The sequence below is a fragment of the Artemia sp. Qi Xiang Cuo genome, chromosome 4 (assembly GCF_049724085.1).
Source record: "Artemia sp. Qi Xiang Cuo chromosome 4, ASM4972408v1, whole genome shotgun sequence".
NCBI lineage: Eukaryota > Metazoa > Arthropoda > Branchiopoda > Anostraca > Artemiidae > Artemia > Artemia sp. Qi Xiang Cuo.
Window position 1 is genome coordinate 22,583,103 of NC_142797.1, and position 24,222 is coordinate 22,607,324.

General features: G+C 34.6%; 1 protein-coding gene across 1 annotated transcript in view; it reads left to right on the forward strand.

Annotated features, from left to right (window-relative positions):
- Positions 1-18,011, forward strand: part of LOC148952892 (uncharacterized) — a 185,800-nt gene extending 167,789 nt beyond the window's left edge. The window contains exons 9-12 of the mRNA XM_089088150.1: positions 102-248; positions 2,587-3,129; positions 9,784-9,957; positions 16,070-18,011. Of these exons, the coding sequence (XP_088944276.1) occupies positions 102-248; positions 2,587-3,129; positions 9,784-9,957; positions 16,070-17,913 (2,708 nt within the window). The 3' untranslated portion in view covers positions 17,914-18,011. The remainder of the gene's footprint in view (positions 1-101; positions 249-2,586; positions 3,130-9,783; positions 9,958-16,069) is intronic.
- The last annotated feature ends 6,211 nt before the right edge of the window (positions 18,012-24,222 follow it).

The window sequence follows — 24,222 nt, forward strand, 5'->3', positions numbered from 1 at the left end:
GGCTTCTCCTTCGAGAGAATGCAGCCAAGGGTTCATTTCACATTTTCTCTTCCCATTTGTTTTGTGTGCTTTTTGTGTCATTCAGTCACTTTATTTCTCAGAAAATGAAGATCCTTTGCAAAACAAGACTGATGAGCCAAGTAAAGTTTCAAATTTTTCTGATTCGTCCTATAACTTGGACACTCCAAAGAGCAGTTCTTGCAACTCATCTCAGGCTCTAGTTGGCTCTTTCACATTAAAGGAAGAAGGTATGCTTTCAAATAGAAAGAATAAAAAGGCCGTTTCATCCTTTTGTTTATATTGTAGTGGGCTAATTTTTTATCAAACATAGCATAAACTGGTATTTTGGCACACTTGGTCTCAGTTTTTTAGGAAACATGACGTGATTCTTTCACGGAATTTTAATTTTTGTGATGTGTGAAGAATATAAAGAAAATTCTTGGAGTCTCTAGATGCTTCCAGAAGGCTTAATAGAACAATATTAATATATGAAGGAAAAATCAGTAATTTAACTAGCCTACTGAAAGAAGTGTTGCAAAATTCGTCATAGAATAATAAGAATAAATTTCTGGTTGCAAATTGTTCACTAGAGTCTGTTCTAGACTAAGAGAAGAGGAGGATAGAGGGTTTCACATGTTTATGTATGCTTTTATTTTTTCTTTTCTCCCGAATCTGTTTCAAAGCTCAGACTTTCAGAATACATTATTGAGAGGCAAAAACAATAAAAAAGAAACACAAAAAACATGGAAAATTGTCAGCAATGTGTAGACATTTGGAGGTAAAGGGATCATTTGGAATTTCGCCTGAAAAACGTGTTTGTAAGGTTTCCTAATAGCTTCTTTAACGGTATGTATTTTCCCCTGAGCTTATTACGCGTCATAATATAGCTTTTTTTCTCTTTTTAAAGACTTCGGACCTGATTTTGTCCAAAAAAAGCTAAGTTGTTTCTTGTAAAGATAAAACAGTCTATTATTCATTTAAAATGCATTTTTATTGACGAATGCCTTTAAGTTAGCACTGATTTACTGTAGTTCAATGCCTCTTCCAATGCATCAATGCTTTATATTCTTCTTAGCCTTCTAGTATTGAAACTTGAAGAGAAAACTGTTGAAACTTGGGAGATGTTCATTATAATGTAAATTGAAAACCAAGTCTTGAATCTGGTCCAAATTTAGCATGCTGTTCAGGTTGAGCATGCAGATCAGGTTGTGCAATCAAATGTAGATTGACTTGATGACAAAAGAGATCTTGTCTGATTTTTGCTAAACATAGTAATTGGTGTCTATGTACAAAATTGTGTACATAGTCCCAACAATTTCCTTGTAGTCCTTATTCCTTGCCAACTTTTTAAATGAAAGATAGCGAGATAATATTTTGTTTAAATTAGAAACTCGCAATATAAAGCCTTCACCCACTGCCAACTTTTAAACAGAAAGAAAGGCAGGTCGAGGCAAGTACCTTAGGCTGTCGAGACTGACGGTTTTCAGCGATATGCACCCATTCTTTACATTGTTCAAGAGAGTGTTCAGTTCTGCTTGAAACTTGTGTGGGAAATTCTTTGAACTAGTATCTCGTATGCTTCAAATCTTCTAAAGTCAGTGAATTCCTAAACGTGAAAAAAATGAGCAGAATTATCAATTATATAAAATGTGGCCTCAGGTGGGAGGGGGCTTAATGAACTCCTTCAAATGTACTATCTGTCTCACACCTTTTACATTGATGGGCCTTTGATTTTGCTAATATTTTCACTATTTTTATTAACTAATTTTTCCCAACCCTAATTATTTTTTTAACTTCCTTTTCGGTTTTTAGTCCCAATTGAAGTCATCTCCTGCAAGGTATGTGGGGAATAAGTCAAGTGGAATATTATGGAGTCATAACAAATGAAGGTTGTAAAGGATTTTTTAGATGATCAGAAAGCAGCATTGTAAACTATGAATGTCCTCGACAAAAGAATTGTGTGGTCGACAGAGTCAACCGAAAGCGATGTCAATATTGCAAATTTGTGCTCTTTCAAGGGACTTTCATTCCAATCAATTCATTGAACAGTAAGGGGGTGAGGGAATAGTAGAATGTCAGTCACAAAACAAGTTTTGTTTCGTAATCTTTCCCCTTGCAGGAAAATCAATTGCTCCCCTCCCCCTGTTGAAAGGATAACTAAAATGCCTCTTTTCCTATAAATAGCTTTTAAATCCCTGCACTAGGTTTTAATGAAGCTTAAATAGTATTATATAGCCAACATAAGCAAACTGTTGCAAAACCTTCAGACATAACTATAAAAACCAGTTGCGTATAATCTTTTGTGAGAGTCTGAGAAATTCCCTCCCTTAAAAAAGAAACAAAATTTTGAAGTTTTCAAAATTTGAGAATTGATATGGCTATTTGACCGGAGGGGGGGGGGGGGGAGCAGGGGTTGAATACACAAAAAAGAAAGCTCTGAAGTTGTAATATAGATAGTTTACAGCACCTATTCATGATAGTTTTTTTTTTATACTCTACCTTTTTGACCTGGAATCTGACTGCTTGGTATATTAATATTGACTATCAGCTGATGATTCAACTACCTTAGATTTTCCTATCTTTTAGACTATTTCCATAACGTTCGTTCTCTGAAGAAACGTAGTGAACTTCTTAAGGATTTGTCAAGTACTGGAAAAATTATTTCGTTGACCAGTGTATCCAACCAATCGAAACAACGTGAAAAAATTTATTTAAAAACAACTGTTGAGATAAAAAAGCTTACAAAACGCACTATTGAAGAAAAGTGCTGTGGTAAATGGCGGTGTAGTACTTGTGGAAAGATTGAAAATTCTTTTTATTTCTTACAACTTCATAAGTCAACAAACTGTGAAACAGGGCTGTCATTTAACTGTGAATTTTGTCGTAAAGAAATAAACAACTACTCAGATTTTGCCATTCATTATATAGAACATGAAGCTGATAAAAATAATAAATGTCCCATCTGTTTATGTCCGAATGTTAATGATATAAAGGAACATGTAATTGTGGAGAATCATCTTTCTGAGGATATTACTGGATTTAAATTTACTGATAATGAATGCAAGAGAAGCAATGAAAAGGCAAAACAAGAAATTTTTTTCAATTCCACCATTGATGGAGACTGTCAAGGTATTTATTTGTTACTGTTGTAATGTTCGCTGTGATTCCAAGTCAACCCAAATTTTGAATAGCTTACACTTGCTTTAATATGCTAGTATATATACTGAGAATTAGCACTGCACATCTTGAAAGTATAATGAAGCCTCTCCATGTTAATGAAAGCTTTATTACTTCAGTATGTCATTTTTATCTTTAAGGGTACAGAACAAGCGTGTTGGCGGGGATAGAGGAGGAGAAGGGAGTTCCCCCTCCTCACAAAACAAATTCTGTTTAGATATACAGAATCAGAATATTCAGAACTATTTCTTTATTTTTTAAGTTTCAATATTGCTCCTTATTTTCGGCTGAAAAAAAAATTACTTTCAAAATTTAATATTAATAAGACTAATTTTTACCAGAAATTTGGTACAAGATTGCGAGGCAAAAGAAAACAAACGAAAAAGGGCTAAAGGTACCAGTTCTAGAAGAAGAACGTGCCGAATATATTGCTTTTCATAAGAAATTGATTTAAAAATCTGGGCGACCAACTCAAAGGAGTATCCAAATACACCCATCCAACAACAAAAGAGACGTAGGTAGGAGGGCAGTGGGCCGGGACCCCTTCCCAAATTCTGAATTTTAATGAAAACACAAGAGTCCGTTGAGTTAAATAAGAAACTTTTTCAAAGCACAAAAAAAAATAGTGTAACGAGCAAGGGATCGAGAATGATACAGCCCCTCTCATTTTCAGAATAATTTCTATTCGTATTAATCTTGCTCCTTCCTAACAAAGAGAGAAAAAAAAAATAAAGAACGACATCAACGGGACTACAGCATGTAGAAGGAAAAATTAAACTACACGACGGATATTTTGCCTGTATAAAACAAGGCGTCTTCAGTGCTAAATATAGCAGAAACTAAATAAAAGAACTAAAGATACAATCTAAAATAATCTATACAATTAAATAAAATCTAAAACTAAAAACAATAAAAAAAAGAAACCAAGCAATACCTGTATATGTACAATTAATACTACTGTGATTCAACACCAAAGGATATTTCTATGAACAATTACGTGTGATTTCAGTGAACACACCTAAGCAACTGAATGCAAAAATCAGAAAATGGACATTAAATTTATTATATTGTTGTTAAATAATACTCTTGTTGGTATTCAATGCTGCAATTCTTCTTGAACTTGTGTTTACTTTAGTCCCCTGCTTATTTTGCAAGATCATATTAGCAATATTATCATTTTTAAAAATAGTAGAATTAAAATTGAGTCACTATTTAAATTAGCCTGTCTGTATATCTGTTTATGGAAAGATTAGCAAAAAAAAAGGTTTTTTCGTTTAAAAGCCCTGTGTACCAATGAAATATCAACTCCTCTTTTCACTGAAACCGGGCTAATGGCTGTTTATTTTATTTTCTTTCTTGTACTGGCCGTAGTCCCGTTTGTTCTTGTTCTCCCTTTTGAGATTATTCCTCTCTCTTTATGTTGTCAGGGCTGGCCAGTTCGGTTTTAGATACTTTTATTTTTCTTACTTTCAGTTGAAAAAAAAAACGCTGTTTTTACTTGAATTTCTGATCCTTTCCATAAATCTTGCCTAAAAATTACCTCCTTCTTCGCCCCTCTTTCGCGGAAAGTTTACCATACTTGAAAATTCCTCTCGGATACCTCTCCCCACATAAATGAATATATGACTGAACAGCTGAAGAGAAAGTTTGACAATGAAAAAGAAAACCGTATATGAATTCTGGAAAACCATTTAGCTTACGGATGGGGACTAGACTTTTCCGTGGCCTAATGTTTTTGTTACTGATAAAGGGCAGTAGAACTTTCTACTTTTGTTCGATTGAGCTTCCTGTCGACCTTCTAGAGCCATTAGGTCGATAAGATCACCCCTGGGGAAAAACAACAAAAAAGCAAGCATTATTGATTTTTCTTACAGGAAAAAATATGCGAAATTTCCCATTTTTGAGACAGAAGCTTGAAACGTGTACAGTCGGGTTCTTCAATATGCTGAATATGATGATATGATTTTCACTGAGATTTCCCGAGTTTTGGATTAGGCCCCACCTTTTTTTTTGAAAATCAAACACATTTTCTCATACTTTTAGCATCTGATGGGAAACATTAAACTAAATACATTTTATATATTCGGAGTTGTCATAAAAACTATTCTTTTTATATATTTATTGTTATTAAAATTGCTTTGTTTTTAAATTCTATTTACCATTGGGTGAAGTTGTTCCTTACTGAGAGCATTACAACGAACTTTTTGGTCAATAAAGTGATGACAAAATAACAAAATAGAATAATTAGTCTTTCTATGATATTCTTGTAAACAATTCAATTGACTAATGACTTGAAGTGTTTATTCTTCGGTGAAAGATAAGCATGTCAATGCTTAACTTAGAGTTTTATCTATCAATGAGATATATAATTCTTTTCAATTGCTACATGATAACAAAATATTAGAAATTCACTTTTACATTTCTCACAAATTCCAAAACTTGTCAGACCTGAAACTTTGTAAAGTGCGTAAATACACATTAATCTCTTCTAGGTATTTTTATGGATTTTCCTATTGTACCAAGATTAGTTTTATGCCTAATGTTAGTTCCTTTATAATTCCTTAGCTACTAAGAACAGGAAACTGCTTCCCCAATTTTAAATCCCAAAGGTATCCACCCCAATTACCAAACGACATATTTTAGCGAGAACCGTGAAGCATATTGTTTTTCTTTTCAAGTATCTAGTTCTTTTGACAATTATACAGCTAGTAAAAAAAAGCAGCACAAAAACTACGGGGTGAAACATTCTGACTGTTCCTATTAATAATTTAGGTTTGGTTAACCAGAGGATAGTTCAAAGTTGTAATTTTAGTTATTCACTTTTTTTAGTTAGTCACCTTTCTTACCCAGTTTACTGCCAAATAATTGTGGTGTTTCTCTTTAGGTACAGTGATCAAGATAGTCGTGCTTTCTAGAGTTGCATGATAGTATAATATTGTTCGCTCATTTTCTCTTGATTCTTTACACATTCCTTATTGTCAAAATTTTTGCTTGCTTAGTACTAAAAAATGTTTTATTAAAAATTGAGTTCTTGGGTTTTCCTAATTTTGCCAATTTTCTAGGATATCTATGGTTGTGTAAGTTTCTATTGAACCACTTTTGCAAATCAGGTTCCATTTTTGTTGTCCTTGGCACTTATTTTTTTTTGAAATTTTTAATGTCTGTATTGTATTTGGAAATATAGAAAAGTGATTTTTAATATACAATTGTTTGAGTTAACCAACATCATATCTTTTCTTTCTTGCTGACGCCTTCAATGAAGGGATTTTGAAGCTATTATTCAACCAAGAATATTCGCACGACAAGGGTTTTTTGACCAGTGCTCCCTTTCAAGATTTTAAGATACTTTTTATAGTATATACAAGTTCTTTTATATTCTACAGAATCTTCAGTTCTTTCAGCCTACATAATCAAACGAGTTATTTTTTATTTGATTCCTGTTCAAGCGTCCGATACCTTGCTGAATTATAAGTAGTAGTTGGTTTATTTCCTAAGTAAGGCAATCCACCTTTCGCATGTGAGGAGAGGGGACATACACCATAATTGTTCTCCTTCTTTGTTCATAAAAAAAGAATATGCTTCCTGATGTTTAAAAACCCCAAGCCAATAAATTTTTCCAATTCTGTCTCCCCCTGCGTATAGACACGTGAAACTGTCGGTTCCTAAGCTGACAGTTTTTTTTCTTTATTTTCAAATTTCTTTTTGGATGGAGTCTGGAGTTTTTTTTTTTTTTTTTAGTTTCCATGAGTAAAAAAAAGTAGTGTATGTGCGTGCAATTTTTCTTCTTTTTTACAGAAATACATTTTTAGGGGGAGAGACAATGATGTTTCTACAGCAAGTAAATCTTTAAATTTGATTCTTAAGAAAAAACATCCTTTTCTGAGTATAGTAAAACTTATCAAGTATTGAATTTTTGCTGTGTCTTCTATCCTAACAAGAATTTAAAATTAACAGCAAAATGGAGAAAATATCTAGAAAATGAAGCGTCTCGTTTCTGAGATTTTGCTGATGCTCCCTTTTGTAACCTGCATACACACATTTTTATTTTTTATTTTTATTTTTTTTTTTGTACAAAATTCCCGGAAAATTACGCGTTAACACCATTAGCGTTAGTAATAGCGTAGTAGTAGCCTGTACAAAGGGAATTATTATTAGTTCAACTTTCGCCGGAACCTGCCCTGAAAGTTGAAACCTGATACTCCGTTTTTGAGTTATTGCTGATTCGCCCTTTTGTTAGCCTGTATACAAATTGTGTGTTTCAATTTAATTCAGCATCCTCCTCAGCATTTCTTGAAAATTTCTCTTTAATACCCTTAGCCGTAATAGTAGTATTATTAGTGGTATTAGAAGCAATAGTAGCTGTAGTAAGCATATGTAGTATGTAGTATGCAGAAGCAGTAGCAACTGTAGTACCTTTCGTTGGTTCAAAATCCCTCTTAACATACACTGAAAATTTGTTCTTATTCCTCAAAATTGTTTCTAATAGATATCTGTTATGTCTTTTGAATAACTTGTATCGACATATTGTACTTTGATTTATTTCAAAATCCCATGAAAGTTTCATCATAATATTTTTATCTTCAGTGGTGGCAGTAGTAGTAGTAGCAATCGTGGCAATAGTATCAGTAGCAGTTGTAGTAGTAGCAGTAACAGTTGTAGTACCAGTGTTAGTAGTAGCAGCAGTAATATACACATAGTGCCTTTTGGTTATTTTTAACATCCCTTTCAACATGCCCTGAAAGTTTCAACTTAATACTTTAAGTCTTTCCTAAGAAATTGCTTATTTGTCTCTTTGACAACCTCTATGGGAATAGTGTCTTAGTTGAAACTTTCCCTAAACATTCCCTGAAAGGTTCACCTTAATAACATTAGCCTTCCTCGTACCAGTGATCGGAGGAGCAGTAGTACACAAAAGTGCCTCTTAGTTATATATGCGCTTCAGCACACCCTGAAAGTTTCAAGTTAAGGATTTAAGCTGTTCCTGAAATACTGCTTGTAAACTCTTTTGACAATCTACATGCTCTTAGTGTCTTGACTCCCTTCTCAACCCACGATGAAAGATACCACTTTATGCCCTAAACAGCTCCTGTGATATTGCTGATACGTCATTTTGACAATGTGCATGTACATTTAGTTCAGCATCCTCTCAATACTCCCTGAAATTTTCACATTAACGCTTGTAGCTTTAGCAATAGTAGTAGTAGTAGTAGTAGTAGCATACAAATATTGCCTTTTCCTTAGTTCAAAACCCCCCATAACAAGCCCTGTAAATTTCAACTTCATACCCAAGCTGGTCCTTAGACATTGCTGACACAACCTTTTTGACAACCTGCATTCAAACACTGTTCTTGTTTAGTTGAACTTCCCCCTCCGTATTTCTTTAAATTTTAATCTTCATACCTTTAGCTTTAGGGGTATTAGTCACAAAAAGAGTAGTAGAAGTATTAGTAGTAGTAGCATTAGCAATAGAAGTAGCAGTTGCACCAGTATTATTATTATTATTATTATAATTATTATTATTATTATAATTATTCATTTATTGACCGTCAAAAAAAAGTACAATAGACGGAGTAATCACTAAAGATAGCAAAAAGAAAAAAAAGGACACAAACACGCATTGAAAACACTATGTATATCCAGATTGTCAAAAGGGCGCACCTGGAATGACTGGTATTAAGTTGAAATTTTCGGGGAATGCTGAGGTGGATGTGGAATTAAATCAAACACTATGTGCTTTCAGGTTGTTGAAAAGTCATATCAGCAATATCTCAGGAACGACTGATGGTACTAAGTTGAAACTTTCAGTGCCACTACTGCTACTACCAAAAGTCACCTACTTGTGACTGTGACTACTTGTAGCTGGGACTGCGACTGCTTGTTGATGTTTCTTTTATTACTACTTTACTTTGTAAATGTAAGAAAGAACATTGTCTACCTTAACTCTTAAACCACCATTTATATCTTGTTTTTTATTTTCATTATCTATAGCTGATTTTTATACAAAATTAATTGTAAAAAATTTTATGCTTGGGCTAATTTATTGTCACAGTTGGTGGCAAATCGAATTTACTCAAGAATGCAGTGCCAATTACATACGGTGTTCAGAATTTCCTTGAATTGAACACTGTTCAACTTTCAGCCATAAAATTATAGATTGAACGATCAGAGTCAAGAGTTAAGGCATTATTTTGTAGAACTAGAAGATGGAAGCTTGAAACTGTAGTTATCTGTATGTAACATGAATCTGATAAAAGAATAGAAAAGATAGTTTTAGTAGAGAATAGTTCGGAACAAATTTGTAGTGGTACAAATTTTTCTAGCTGATTTCCTGTCATTTTAATTTTCCATTTCCGAAATAAATGTGTGACGTCAAAGTTCAGAATAACCCCATGTTATTATTAAACTTTGGTTTTTCTTATTGACAGATAGAACAAGGATATCTGTCGAACAATAGAGAAAAAGTCAATTTTGAAAAAAGTAACAATTCCGATCTCTAAGGAAAGACAAGAATGACACTATTAACATACTGTGCAAAGTCAATTTACAGACTGTGTTTTAAGGAAGGCTACTTAACTATTAATAAGAATGATTAATGTTGATTTCCAGATTTCAATGTTGATTCTCCACCAAAAAAGAGTGAAGAGAAAGTAAAAAAAGAGTATCTATCAGTGGTTGAATCAACACCAGATGTTCAAGAAAAACCAAATCTTAGAAAAAGGAAGGAAAATACTATTTACGTTGAATCTTCCGATTCTAATATAGATGATATCAGTGATGAAGGTATGTCATTTAATTAAAAATATCTTTATTTTCATAGGGGTTCACACAAAGGTGAATGTTGTTTAAATAAGAATGTCTTGGTTAATAAAGAGGTGAAATTTCCCTTCCCCATCTTTTAGACTGTTTCCAAGGAGCATAATTGTGTGAGCAGTTACCGAAAAATTGACTGTATTGGTTTAGAGACCTCAGTTTTTGGACCCTACCCCTCTCTTTAAAAAAATGTGGGGGGGGGGCGGTTGGCAATCAAGTGTCTTTTATGAGTGTTCCGGTCGAATTTGTTTTTCTTTTACTCAATGGCCAAAAGACCCACACGCAGTTCTATTATTCTTCAAGGTACTATATTTTTTTCAGTTCAGTTTGTACGGAAAGAGATGCCTTATTTGATTGAAAATTATATGCTTTATTTTTTTTTTTAAGTTATTGAAGGGTACTTCTCCCTTCCTATATCCTTTCTACATTCCCGTCACCGTCAATACCAAAGACAATAGATCCAAATTTCGAAATAAGAATTTGGTTCACAGTTATTTAAAGGTCAAATAGCTATTAGTCAAGGGATGAAACGGTCCTTTCAGGCCGTGGGGAAAGGTTTTAAAGTGCACAAGTTGCCCATTATTTTACAAATATGGTTGTTTTACTAAGAAGGGGGCATGTTTGATCCTGGGTATCCGAAAGGGGTAAAAGTATTAATATTAATGTTTCAAGGAACGTTTAAGGAAATAATAAGCAAAATCAGAAGAAACAATTTGCATCCAAATTGTTGAAAGGGCGCATCTGAAAAAATATCAGAAATGGCTAAAAGCATAAAGTTGAAACTTTCAGGGCAAGTTACGGGGGATGTTTATCATAGGTGTCAAGAAGGTGTAGATGCAGTATCTCAAAAGATCTGCGGGCTTTGCGTTGTAACTTCCAGCGCTCTTTTTCGTGAATATTCAACTTAATTCAAAGACAATATGTGCATCCAGTTTATCAAAAAGAATATTTGCAATATCTCAGGAACTGCTTATAGTATTTTGTTCGAACTTGAGAATATTGAGGAAGAGTTTTAATTATATGAAAATACATACTGTGCATCCAAGTTGTCTAAAGGGCCTATCAGCATATTAAAGTGGATGTTATACTAAATTAGAAAACCTGTAGGTATCAAGATTTTCAAAAAATTAAATCTGTAGAATTTTAGGAACACCCGAGTGTATCATTTTGAAACAGGGAACGTTGACCGTGATGTAGGACAAATCAAAAACATGTTGTACATCAAAGATGTCAAAAGGGTCTATCTGCTATGTCTCAAGAATGGTTATGGGTATCCCGTTGAAAATTTCAAGAAACGTTGAGGGGCAGTTTGAGTTAAATCTAAAGGCATTATGCACATCCTGGGAGTCTAAAAGGCCTATCTGCAACATTCTAGGAATGGCTAAGGATATTTAGTGGAAATTTTCAGGGAATATGGAGAGGGATGCTCAACAAAACAATAAGCGCTATAAACACAAAAAAAGACACATTGGTGCAGATCATTATACTGGTATTTTGACAGAGATATTATTTTCATGAGCAAATCCCTCCTTGATGAATTGATGGTAGTGTAGCATAGTCCCGCATGTATTATTAGCATCGGTTGTTATATTAAGTTATTCAAGTTTTTCCACGATGAAAAAAGTGCACTGTTAGTTTCACGATGTATACGTTTACAGTACAGAAAATACAAGGAAAGCATTTAAACAGTGTCTTTACAATTAGTTAACATCACGACTGTTCTTTTTGCAAGTGTACCTTCTTACGTGGACAGGTTTATTTCTTCTTATTTGCGTCCATTTTTCCTTCGTTCCATTAAAATTGCCTTGCGTTTTCGATGAGTTGTGTTTTGTCCCTTCAAGACCCACCTGACAATTTAATATTATGAATCTTACATATTATAATTGTATATCTTATAATGTGAATTGTACATCGTGAATGACAGTACATTTTAATACACATGGACAGTACGCTCTATTACACAGGGGACGATCTGTTTATGCTTTAGGTATACAGTACCACTACCAATGTAGTACCAACCTACCTACGGTCTACATAGCTGTTCACACGCTACTCCTCCGTCAAATTTTCTTACGACTTCCTCCCACCCTATTCGGGAAAGACCTGTTTTTCGTTTGGCCCTGTTTGGTTGACTGGCAAGAAAAATGCCATTCTTCATCCGTAGAACGTGTCCTAGCAATCCATCCTTTATCGCATTATACCCCTAGAATGCAGGATCAATCTGAGGTCAACTACAAATCTAGCAAATCCTCCGTTTTTCGGAGTGCCCACGCCTCAGAACTATACTTGGCCACTGTTATCATCTTAAGGTTGTAATCATCTTAAGGTTGTTAATCATCACTGTTATCATCTTAAGGCTGTTAGCATCTTAAGGTTGTAACCTGAGCCTTTGCTATACAACTAAAACACCTTCACTGCACCCACTGTCTTTATCAATGACACTACCTAGGTAAAAGAAGCTGTCCACTTGATCAATGTTCTCACTACACAACATCACCTATTCCACCTTCACTTATTCCTTCATTTCAGCTTGACTGGCACAATGTTATTCAGGCACTAATCACATTAATGTATTTATCTTTTATACCATACGCGGATAGGACCTTTGCTTAAAAATTTTCTGTCAGCTGAATCAAACGCCTGCTCATAATTTATAAATCCGAGGACTCAAGGTGTTTGATGACTCAGACACTTCTCAGTTATTAATATAAGAGTTAAAATTTGGTCGATGCATCTTCTAGCCTTCCTATAACTACACTTTTCTTCCCTTAAAACTTTATCTATAGCACCTATAAGTTTAAAAAGTATCATCATCCTAAGCAATTAGGTTCCCATAGAAACCTGGCTAATGGCTCTATAACTTCCACACTCAACGTTATAACCTTTCTTATGGATGGCTTTGATTAGAGTTATCCTAACATCGCTAAAATTTCCCCTTTTTCAGAAATAGTATTCATAATCCTATTTCTAACCTCAACCACTATATTCAAAATGCTCATTTACCACATTATCAGCTCCTGGTGCTTCATTATTTTTTAACCCTTTCAGTACTTTCACTAACTCTTTCTCATAAAACAAATTTTTCTTCATATCCAAAGTGTCACAAACGTTTCAGTCTTTTCAATGTTTTTTCCTGTAGTTATTATAGCTTAGCACATTCTCAAAATCCTTTGTCCATCTCTCTTTACCTCTTTTCTTCTCACTAATTGTGGCGACGCTCCTATCTTTAACTGAGACAAGTCCAGATTGACCATTCCCTCTCAGTTTATTAACATACCAATTATGTTGTGTTTCTTTACCAGTCATGTTTTACTATTATATCGTCAGGCTTCAATTTCCAGATCTTTGGTAATTTTATCCATAGCGTCCACTTCGCACCTCTAATTCACATTTTAATGCATTCTCCACTTCCTTCACATTTCTCTCATTGTCACATCATATACCACTCAACAAATTCTTGTACATGCCCCTCCACCTCTACCAAATTTAAAGCATTTTCACAAATATTTCTGGTTGTGTTTCTAATTTTCTTCCCGTAGACACCATTAGTGACTTCAACAACTATTTTCCTAAAATTATTCCATCCGTCTTCTACATTGTAACATTTAAACTCTTCTGTTCAGTATCCAACTAATCCTCGAAGTCTCTCTTAAATTTTTATCCTAAAGTCTACCAACGTCTTAACCTCCCGGAAGATAGTCACCCTTCCTAAATTTCAGCTTTGAATTAACCTTAGACAGTACTTGATGGCGATCTTTACTTTTAACATCAATAGCTGGACTTATATATACCCTAGTATCTTGTATTGATCCTGCCAGCCTCCAGTTTACAATAACTTAATCAATAAGGTTAGCTGTCATACCACCTTGTGAATGCCATATTAACTTATGAGCTATTTTAAGACCAAACACTGTATTGGTTATAACTAGATTCTTGTGCCTAAAAAATTGCAGCAGTCTCAATCTAGTATTGTTTTCTTTTCCTATACCAAATTTACTTAGGTTAGGATACAATTTATTCCTATGTCTAACGACCTGGGTATTAAAATTCTCTAGTAAAAATATCATACTATTACCTGGTGACGCTGTCTATCTGTTCCTATAGCTGTAAGTAAAATTGATCTGAGTTATTACTATTTCCATCAGTTTGGTGAAACTCCTAATTATTCCTGTTTGAATCGTTTATGTTCGTCAGTCAAAATTTTAATATGAAATTTGATTTTTTATATCGTAGTATTGAAAGTTACAATCTTCATATTTTTTAAATTATTGAAGCTATTTTTACCTCAGGAAAAGTAAAGGTCCCAGAACCAGTGCAGGATAGGGAATAACGTATTTTCTCAAGTCTACACGAAGGACTTAAGCAGGCTTAGAACAGGACGGCAATAAGCCCAAGGGACCTTCAGATGAATAGAGGCTTTGTGCAATCCTTGGCCTATCTTTGTCACAACATGGTCTCCCGTACCTGGTAATTCTCTTTTATCAATAAGAGTTGCAATCCTGCACAGACAATTCAAGCCTGTAACCTCTGACTCATTATATATTCATGCCTAAAAACATTATGCCACTGCTAGGGTAACTTAGCTAAGAAGAGATTTTTCAGCCCAGAAAAGCCCATCAAAAAAAACTCAACTCCACAGAATGGTCCATTCATCATTTTTTCAAATTCATCATCAAAAGACAGTCCTTTGCTTAACAATTAATAAAACATTATTCTTTTCTTTAATTTTAACTTGCCTATCGTTAGCCTTTTAACTCTTGACAAATTCAGAGCCTCTACTATTTTTTACCAAATTTTAGGGAAATACCATTTGGGTAATTTGGCATCTTCGGGAGTTTCCTCTGGTGCTGTGAGAATTTGCTAATGGACCCTTAATCTTTGAGACAGTCAGCTGACGCTGAGACTCTCAATAATTTTAGTTAATCGAATGGTCTTAATTGAAAACTTTCAGGGAATGTTGTGTGGGCTGTTGAACTAAATCAAAAGACATTATGTGCATTCAGGAGGTCACTAGGACGTATTTGCAAAATATCGGGGACAGCTTAAGGCACCAAGTTGAAACTTCCATGTAATGATGAGGGGGATAGTGGACTTAAACCAAAAGAAACTGTGCACCCGAACTGAATGACAAAGCTTAATAAATTTAAACTTTTAAGGAATTTTAGTGGATGTTGAAGTCAATCCTAAGACACTATTTAAATCCGGTTTGGATGCACGGGTGGTCAAAAAGACGTATCTATAATATCTCAGAATAATCGAAGGGTATTAATTTGGAACTTTCAATAAATTTTCAGCTGAGTAAACAATACTATATATGAGGAATATTGAGGAGAGTGCTGAACTAAATCATAAGACACAATGTGTCAAAAGACACTCAAGTGAATATCTCTTGGACATCAAGTTTGCCCTTCACAGCGTTGCTGTAAAGGGCCATCCTCATAGGCACAGAATAATGATGATAATTCTGTATAGGTACAGAATTTTTGACCTCCAAAGTAATGTTAAGATCATTGCTGCCTGCAGAGAATTAGTTTTGCTAATGAGGGACTTTGCCTTCCTACACAAATAACCACAAATGTTCCTGTCAGTTTTGAATCGAGTTAGTAAAACAGAATTGACTGAAAGCTTATTGGACTATGATCTTTCCAGAGATTATTTGTCCCTCTCCAATTTTTAGAAGATGAGAAGTAAAATCAAATTCATCATCGAACCTCGGCCAATTCTGATCCAAGAACAGATAACTCCACGAAGCTTGAGGTTCGTAAATTATTCTTAGATCTTACTTGACGACATATTAAGAGCAAACAATGTTTCTTTGAAAACAGAACATGAAAAATCTTGCCCTGAGATTAGAAATGGAATTGAGCGAAATGACTAAAAACAAATTTTTGAGCAAAAGAACTAGTATTTCATTATTTGCATTTTATCATGTGTTTATTAGATTAATCGTCAAACTTCCATTCCTGAAGCTGAATGTTTTTTGGTACCGACTTTAGGTAGACGACTATTTTCAGTTAAGTTGACTTAGAGCACCCATATTATTTCTCATAATGTTTATGTCTTTAGTTTCTTCTTTTTTTAGAAATGGATACATGCAGTGAAGAAACTTATGAAGTGACGTCCTCTGACGAATCTGATCCCGGAAAAATGCCTCCAGAAAGCGGCATTGAAAATGTAAAGGCAAAAAATCACGCCAGTGGTAAAGAACCATCACAGCCTGAAGAAGTTGCTTTTGAATCCTTTGGTTCACAGTGGAAAGAAATGTCACTTTGGTTAAAAAAAAAGCCGAGAATAGAGTCTTCAGAAAACACTCACATTTGCAAAATTTGTAGTGAATCCTTTGCCCTTCGCATTTTACTTTCAAATCACATGAAAGGACATGATGAAATAGAAATTCAGCAATGTCAGTTTTACAGTTCAAAATTCAAGAAAACTCGTAATCTTGATCGTCGTTTCGAAACTCAAAGTGGGATAATAGGTAATTCTTATGAGTGCACTATCTGCGAAAGGACATATACCATTCGTAAATCATTTTTAAATCATATACGACGGCACAGTCAGGTTTTGCGTGCGACGGCACTCAATGGTAAATCTGCAAGTGATCCAGTGTCTACAAATCATAGAGGTTTGACCTACGATAATTTAAATAAATGTGCTACATGTGAGAAAACTTACAAATACTGCACAGGTCTTTCATGGCACTTGAAATTAAACCCAGAACATAAAGATACTGAACCTACAAGTAATTCAGAACCAGTAACTAATAACATCGTTAGAGAAAGTAATTTTAATGAGTGTGGCATTTGTAAAAAGACTTACGTCAACCGTGCATCCCTCTCACGCCACCTGGCAAGGCATGGTCGGAGTAGAAAATACTTGTGTCATATATGTGGCTTAGATTTTTTTAGAGACATTGACCTTAAAATGCATATACGAAGACATACTGGCGATAAAAATGTCATGTGTGACAAATGCGGAAATAATTTCTATAGTATTTTTCTTTTGAATCAGCATTTGAAAAAGCATGCTACAGAAGAGATTGGACAGACACCAGAAAAATTGTTTAAGTGTGACATCTGCCACTCAAAATTTGGAACAAAGCAGGTTTACTCAAGACATATGAAAAAGCACACTGAGGGAAAAACACACGAGTGTGGTATTTGTCAAAGAAAGTTTTACACAAAGCCCAGGTTAACTGATCATATGAGGACTCATACAGGAGAAAAACCATATGAATGCAAGATATGCAACAATACCTTTGCACAAAGGCCGGGTTTAAAATCCCATATGAAATGTCACAGTGACAAAAGACCCTATAGCTGTGAACTTTGCACCAAAACATTTAAGTATAAATATTCGATTAATGATCATATAAATACTCATACTGGTAATAGACCTCATGAATGCAAGCAGTGTGACATGCGTTTTTTTGGAAGAAATGGTCTTAACAAACATGTCGAACAAGTCCATACGAGGAATCGAGAAGAAAAGAAATTCCGAGAGAAGAAGTACAGCTGTAACATATGCAACGAAAGTTTCGCTGTTTCTGATTATCGTGATCAACATGTGGCTTTACATTCTAATCCTCACCCTTTCAGCTGCGAGTTCTGCAGCAAGAGTTTCAACTATAAGAAAAACATGATAGCCCATGTGCAGCGTGTGCATTCCAGTTTCAATCCATTTAAATGTAAGCTGTGTAGTAAGACTTACGAGACCATTAGGAAAATTGATGTACACGTAAATTCTCGCGCCTGCGTAAAAAATGACAAATCTCATAAAAAGTTGAAAAATCAAGACAAATCCATCGATGTAAGCGGAAATACGAATACTGAGAATCTTTTTATATGTAATATTTGTAACGAGGAGTTTGAATCAGTTGAGAAAATTCAAGACCATTTTAACTCTTCCCACAAGCCTTCTAAGTAGGAATCGATCATAAGTCTTCATGAAAAAAGACTTCTTTTGTTGTTTTTATTTGGCCAAAAAGTGATAACCTGTTTTCACATCAAATAAACTGAAACTGGTAAAAAGGATGAATAAATGATTACACCTTAAGTGACAAGTTACAGAATAGGATATTGTTTGAAGATAAATAGTGTATGTCTATTTTTTGTGTATTTGGGATCTATATCCTCCTGTTGTTCTAGATCATGAAATGTAAGGAATTGGCTGATTATGTGTTATGTACAAATCCTAGAATTCAGCATAGTCTGCTTAGAATTTTTAATTGGCTCATTCTTCTAGTTATACGAGAAATATGTTTTTTTTACTTTCCATATTGATATATAATTCAAAATTAGTTAAAAAAATGTTTACTTCGGAATTTTGGTTGGAAAAATGCTCAAAAATGAGGGTAGTTATTCATGTGAACAGAAACTCAGACTTTTCCACCAAAATTCCGGAAAACTGAAGGTATATTTTTCAGTTTTTGACATTCAAGAGCAATTTAATCCTTCTCATGAGCTTCCTAAGTAGAAATTGCTCATGGTAAAAAAAGAAGGAGAAATACAATGTGTTATACTTTTATTTCAACTAAAAATTTTGTAGCTCTTCTCCATAAAAGCAAGCATGCCTTTAGACTTTTTTTCTTTTTTGCTCTCCAGCCATATCTACATATTTTTGAACGTTTCAAAAGTAACACAAGCTTCTTATATAACCCTAGCCCAGAGGTCGGTAAAGTGTGCCTCTAAAGCCGCATGGCTCTAACTCGTTTAGTGCGGCTCTGACACAACTATCCACGGAAGGTGCAATGATATTTTTATAAAAAAAAACTTGGTTAAAAAAATACACGTTACTTTGATAAATTAATATTCTTTTATATATCTAGAACATGTATGATTTTCGGCTTAAATGAAAAGACAGATAGGTAATTATTTATCCTGTTGTAAAAATAGGTCAAGAACGTCGAGTTTAATTTTATTAGTTTTCGTAAATGTAAACACAAACCATGTTGAAGCTACCGGCTGAAATTGTTTGAATGTTTTCTGCATACTTGGATGTGATTCAAAGGTACCACAAGTATGCGTGTGCAGGATTTTTCTAAACTAGTGGGAGAACAAATTTGCATCAAAGACAAGCAGTTGTAGTATGAACAGGTATGTCCAGTGTTTCCAGATTGGCTAATTTTCCGCCAGACTTGCATCTGAATATCTACTTTCTTTGTTTACAAAAATGGAAACAGCTCTCACTGAATTTGTCTCGTGGGCTGATTCGAACAATTTAACACTGAATTACAGTAAGACAAATTATGTATTATTTTCTAGAACATCGTCAATTAAAACTGATCTAAAATTAAAAGTGGTTGTTAATATTATAAATAGAGTAAAAACCAGAAGATATCTTGGATTTGGAGTTGATGAGAATCTTTCGTGGAAAGAATATTCAAAATTAGTACGCAATAAACTTTCAAGGTCCCTTGGAGTCATCCGCCGTCTTAAATTTCGTTTTCCTAAAAAAAATCCTGAAAATGATTTATCATTCTATTTTTCATCTCCATTTCTTTTACGGGTGCTCCATATGGGCAAGTAACTTCATTTCCTCATTTCTCAAATTCTATTACTTGTTCAAGACACAGATGATATCAGTCTTCATTTGAATTTACCAAGATATTTGATATATTCAAGACTCGAAATTTCTAGATTGAAAAGTTTTGTTTCAAGTATTACAATAAACTCCGTTAATCTTTACTTCAAAATCTGTTTACACTAAATCAAGATTTAAACACTTGCGACATTCGTCATTCTTGTGACATAGTCCAACAACCACCCTCTACGAAAAGGGCTTCTTTATTGATTGGAGTTTTTGCCACGAATATTTGGAACTCACTCCCCTTAGACAACGGAATTCACAGAATCTTATTTCCTTTAAGCGAGCAGCGAAGGTTCATTACAGAAAAAGTGTTTTAGTGCTATCCACCTCCAGGTTTCTTTTTTTTTCTCCCCATTTTTATTTTCCTTTTTTTCTCGTTCCCTATTGCTTCGTCTCTCTTCTTCTTTTTTTACTTTTAAAGTTGAAGCCATAGGTTGATTTATTTACTGGTTTACTTTTTCCCCCTCTTTTTTCTTATTCTTGATACGCTCATTTAATTTGTTGTTTCTGTTTGTTTTTAACCAATATTAGTTAATGTCCAGCCCTAGCCAAGCATTTTTTTATGCTTTTCTGGCAGGAATGTTATGTAAGTAATGTATTTTGTTTTTAAATAAAGATAAATGAAACTGAAACTTAATCATAAACTACATGAGTAAGGAAACTTGATTGTTTTTATATTAGAAGAAGTGACAACAATCGATTCGTTTTTGCTCAGGATTTTGGAGGGAAAACATTGTTTCACTTTTCGAGCCTTCTCGGAAAATAATTCTTTTATTGATAAGTACCATTTTAAAACAATAATTTTAAATATGAGGGATGCATTTCTCAGCAGGTTTCAGAAATTTAAAAACAGCAGAGCAGCTTTAGCATTTGTCAAAACCCTCTTAATAATACACTGTGAAAAAAATTAAATTTTCAACAAAATGTTTTGCTCGAATTCAAAGCAGTCAAAAAAAAAAATCGAATTTTTCTGTTGGAATTGTGATTTTCTTATTGAATTCCAACAAATTATTGAAATTATTAATATTTATGTACTTTTCAGTAGAAAAATTATAATTTTCGATGCAAATAGGTTATATTAATCAAAATTGTTTTGGACTTCAACAGTAGATTGAAATTTCTTGAATATCATATCGTCGTGCCCAAAACCAAAGGGCGTATCTGACACTTTTTACGAAAACGAGTTAATGTGCTCCAAAGAGTCATCTAGTGGGGCACTATCCAGTGGGTGCATTTGCAGGGACGTATATTAACACACTTTTGATTTACAGCATAGGCACCTGGGCGTATCTGAAAACACTGACCAGAACCAAAGGGCGTATCTGAACATACGCCCTTTGGTTGTGGTCACTTTTTGAAGAAAGAATTTAAGTTACAGATACGCTGCGAAAAACAAGGAAAACTCAAAACACTAATTAGTGAAATTTTCATCAATTTTCGGAGCTTCAAGTTGTTCCACCACCACAGTCGTAAGTTAGGCCTACCATTCTTATGATTCCAGTACTTTGTACGTTATAATGTTGGGGGAGAGGCCGGTTTTACCTTACTTATGATATTGCCTAGTGTTAAAACAGACTGGTTATGTTGATTATTGTTGACCGTGGATACACAACCTTCATTTTATGAAAGATCCCAAATTGGGCTGCATGAGCCTGGAGCCTGACTTATTTTTACTTTTATTAATCTTTCGCTATGGGCAATTCCATGAAAACGTCAACCTCGGGGTAAATTTAAAATTGTCGGAGGAAATATTTGTTTGTGTCTATCTTATTACAAATTGTCTGAGCTTTATGAATATGCAAGAATCATTTTAATGTGAATGCCGCAATTAAGTTTTTTTTAGGTCAAAGTCACATGTTTTATTGACATCGGAATTGGAAATTTTACGGTTATTTTAATCCGATCACCACGGGATTAAAATAACAGCGATTTTGAGTAACGTGGGCTCATATTTAAGCCGTGAAATTATTAAATCGATGTCAGTTCATGATTAGCAGTTCTTAGTGGTTTTCTATATCATTCAAAGCTGCCTTTCAGAAAAATGCAACTGAAGAAAATTCTCAAGATAGAAGAAGCATTGCAGTATCTGGATGAATTTGACGAGCCAGAAGATATGTCCAACAGTGAAGGTGATGGCGACCCTTCGTTTCTGCCGTCTATTGACTCTGAAAGTCCCAGTGAGTTGACACCCGTGCTGGTTGTGAATATTAGTACTGAGCCCCATGCGACAATTTCAGCTAATTCTGAAGAGAATGATCCTGCAGAGGTAAATCTTATAGGTATCATTTCCTCCAATGAAAGTCTCTTGGCCACGGGTTCGACATCCAAAAGAGCACACAGAAAGGCTCAACGGGTTTCAGGCAAAGAATACGTATATCCTGCTATGGAAAGTTTGTGAAGGCGAAAGCGAGGTCTGAAAATCCCTGTAATCACGAAAAATGTAAGAAAGGCTTTACAGACGAGATGTTGAACGGTATGTTTGCATCGTTTTGGAATCTCGGAAAAGAGGCAGGCAACCACGATCAGCAAAGACAGTTCATCGCTGGGTTGTGTAAACAAGCTTCTAAAAAGCCACATACTGTGTCAGATTCTTCAAGAAGATCTAACAAGAAGATCTATTCCCCCTCCCCTTTACCCCTTTCCCTGCAGAAGGAAAAAATTGTTGGTGACTTCAGTTTAAATAATCTTGTTGCTGCCCCAGTCGCGATAGGGGGCAAGAAATTCCCAAATAAACCTTTTTCCCGGGAGTTTCACGACAAACGTTACGTATTTCCTTCTTTCCTTTACAGCAACGCCGAAAGTTACTGAACTTCAGACTACGGCTCAAATGCTTGGCTCTTCCGTTATCTGTGTTTCCGAGATCCACCGGCACGATCTCGATTTATTGACGGTTCTTAAGTTTTCTTCTTTTATTAAACTTCGGCCTGATGACCATCCTCTTGGGAAAAAAGGAGGAGGAATTATGACACTCGTGCACAAATATTTTAAACCCAAGCTTATAGATATACCTTTTATTTGAGACAATGATGAAATTATTGGGATAAAACCAAATATACGTAGCTCCCTATGCCACTGTCTGCCGTAGAAGTATGCGGTTTTTGTTTTTGACCTGGTCAGCCAGCTACAGCACAAAAAGCTTTTTGGGAAAGACTTCTGAAATAAACAAAATACGTTCAGAAAATTCACTCATATTTTGGAGTGGTAATGCTTGGAGATACTAACAAACTCGAAAGAAAATCGTTGGCCAGGTCACTTAACCTTATAACCGTAGTCAATTTCACAACAACTAAGGGGGATACTTCTTTGGATGTAATCCTGACAAATCTTTCGGAATATTACCAGAATCCAAGTAAACTAGCACCACTTGGTGGAAGTTATCATTATATGTTACAGTGGAACCCCTTGGAAAAATTAAAAATTAAGTATTCAGTAACTGAAGTTTCTTCAAGGCCGATCACTGACCATGGTCTGCTGCAATTCGGTGACTGGATAACGGGAGAAAACTGGGTCGCGGTCTCTTCAGCTAAAGACTTCGATTCCCAAGTAGAAGAATTCCATAATAAGTTAAATTCAAAATTTCTTGAGTGCTTTCCCGAACGTAAGACTAAATTCTGTTCTAGTGATAAACCATACGTAAATTCAAAAATAAAGCAACTGATGAAACATAAATTGCACCTAATACGAAAAGGTTAAGTGAACCAAGCAAAACAGTTGGCAAACCAAATAAAATGGAAAATCAAAAAGGCACAAGCAAATTACTATAAAAATGAAGTTGACAATCTTTTGGACTCCAAACCGTCGCAGTTTTTCAGTAAAGTAAAAAGTCTGGCTGGCAAAAGTTCTCAACCAGTTGACTTCATGAAGGATGAGCCTATAGAGAAAACCGTGAATGATTTAAATGCCCATTTTGCTTAAATTGTGCAGTCTTACTCCCCCCTTTTAGTCTACCCGAGGATCCTCCAGTAAGTTTAACTACTCCTTCAGATGATAATTCAATTGCGGATATTTCATCGGCATTTATAATCCGTAAATTCTCTTTATCAGACAGAATTTCCATTGGCCCTTTTGACATTCCAGTTGCTCTCATTAAAGCATTTGCTAAAGAATTATCATTTCCCCTTCAGATAATTTTCAATAATATAACAAAAACAGGATATTTTCCAAAGAAATGGAAGAAAGGGTTTATTACTCCCATTCCAAAGAAAGGAGCAGCTAATGATTTCTCTGGTGTCCGGCCGATCACAGTTACGTCAGTTTTTAGCAGAATATACGAAAGCTTTGTTGCCGCATGGCTGAAAAAATATCTTTTGAAAGTAACTGATCGAAAGCAATTTGGTAACATCCCTAAGAGTTTGAAAGTTCAATACCTCGATAATTTAATTGATTTTATTTTAAAACACCTGGATGAACTTGGAAAATGGATAAATTTAATTGAAATTGAATTCAGAAAAGTATTTGACCTTGTTGATCACAAACTCCTTTTGGAAAAAATGGTGGACAAAAATATACCCAGCTTTATTATCAAAATCATCAAGAGCTTCTAAACAAATAGAGAGCAAACTGTGAAGTTTAAAGACCAATTTTCCACTTCTCTGCCAGTTTTTTGTGGAATTTCACAAGGAACTGTGATCGGGCCGCTGGTCTTCC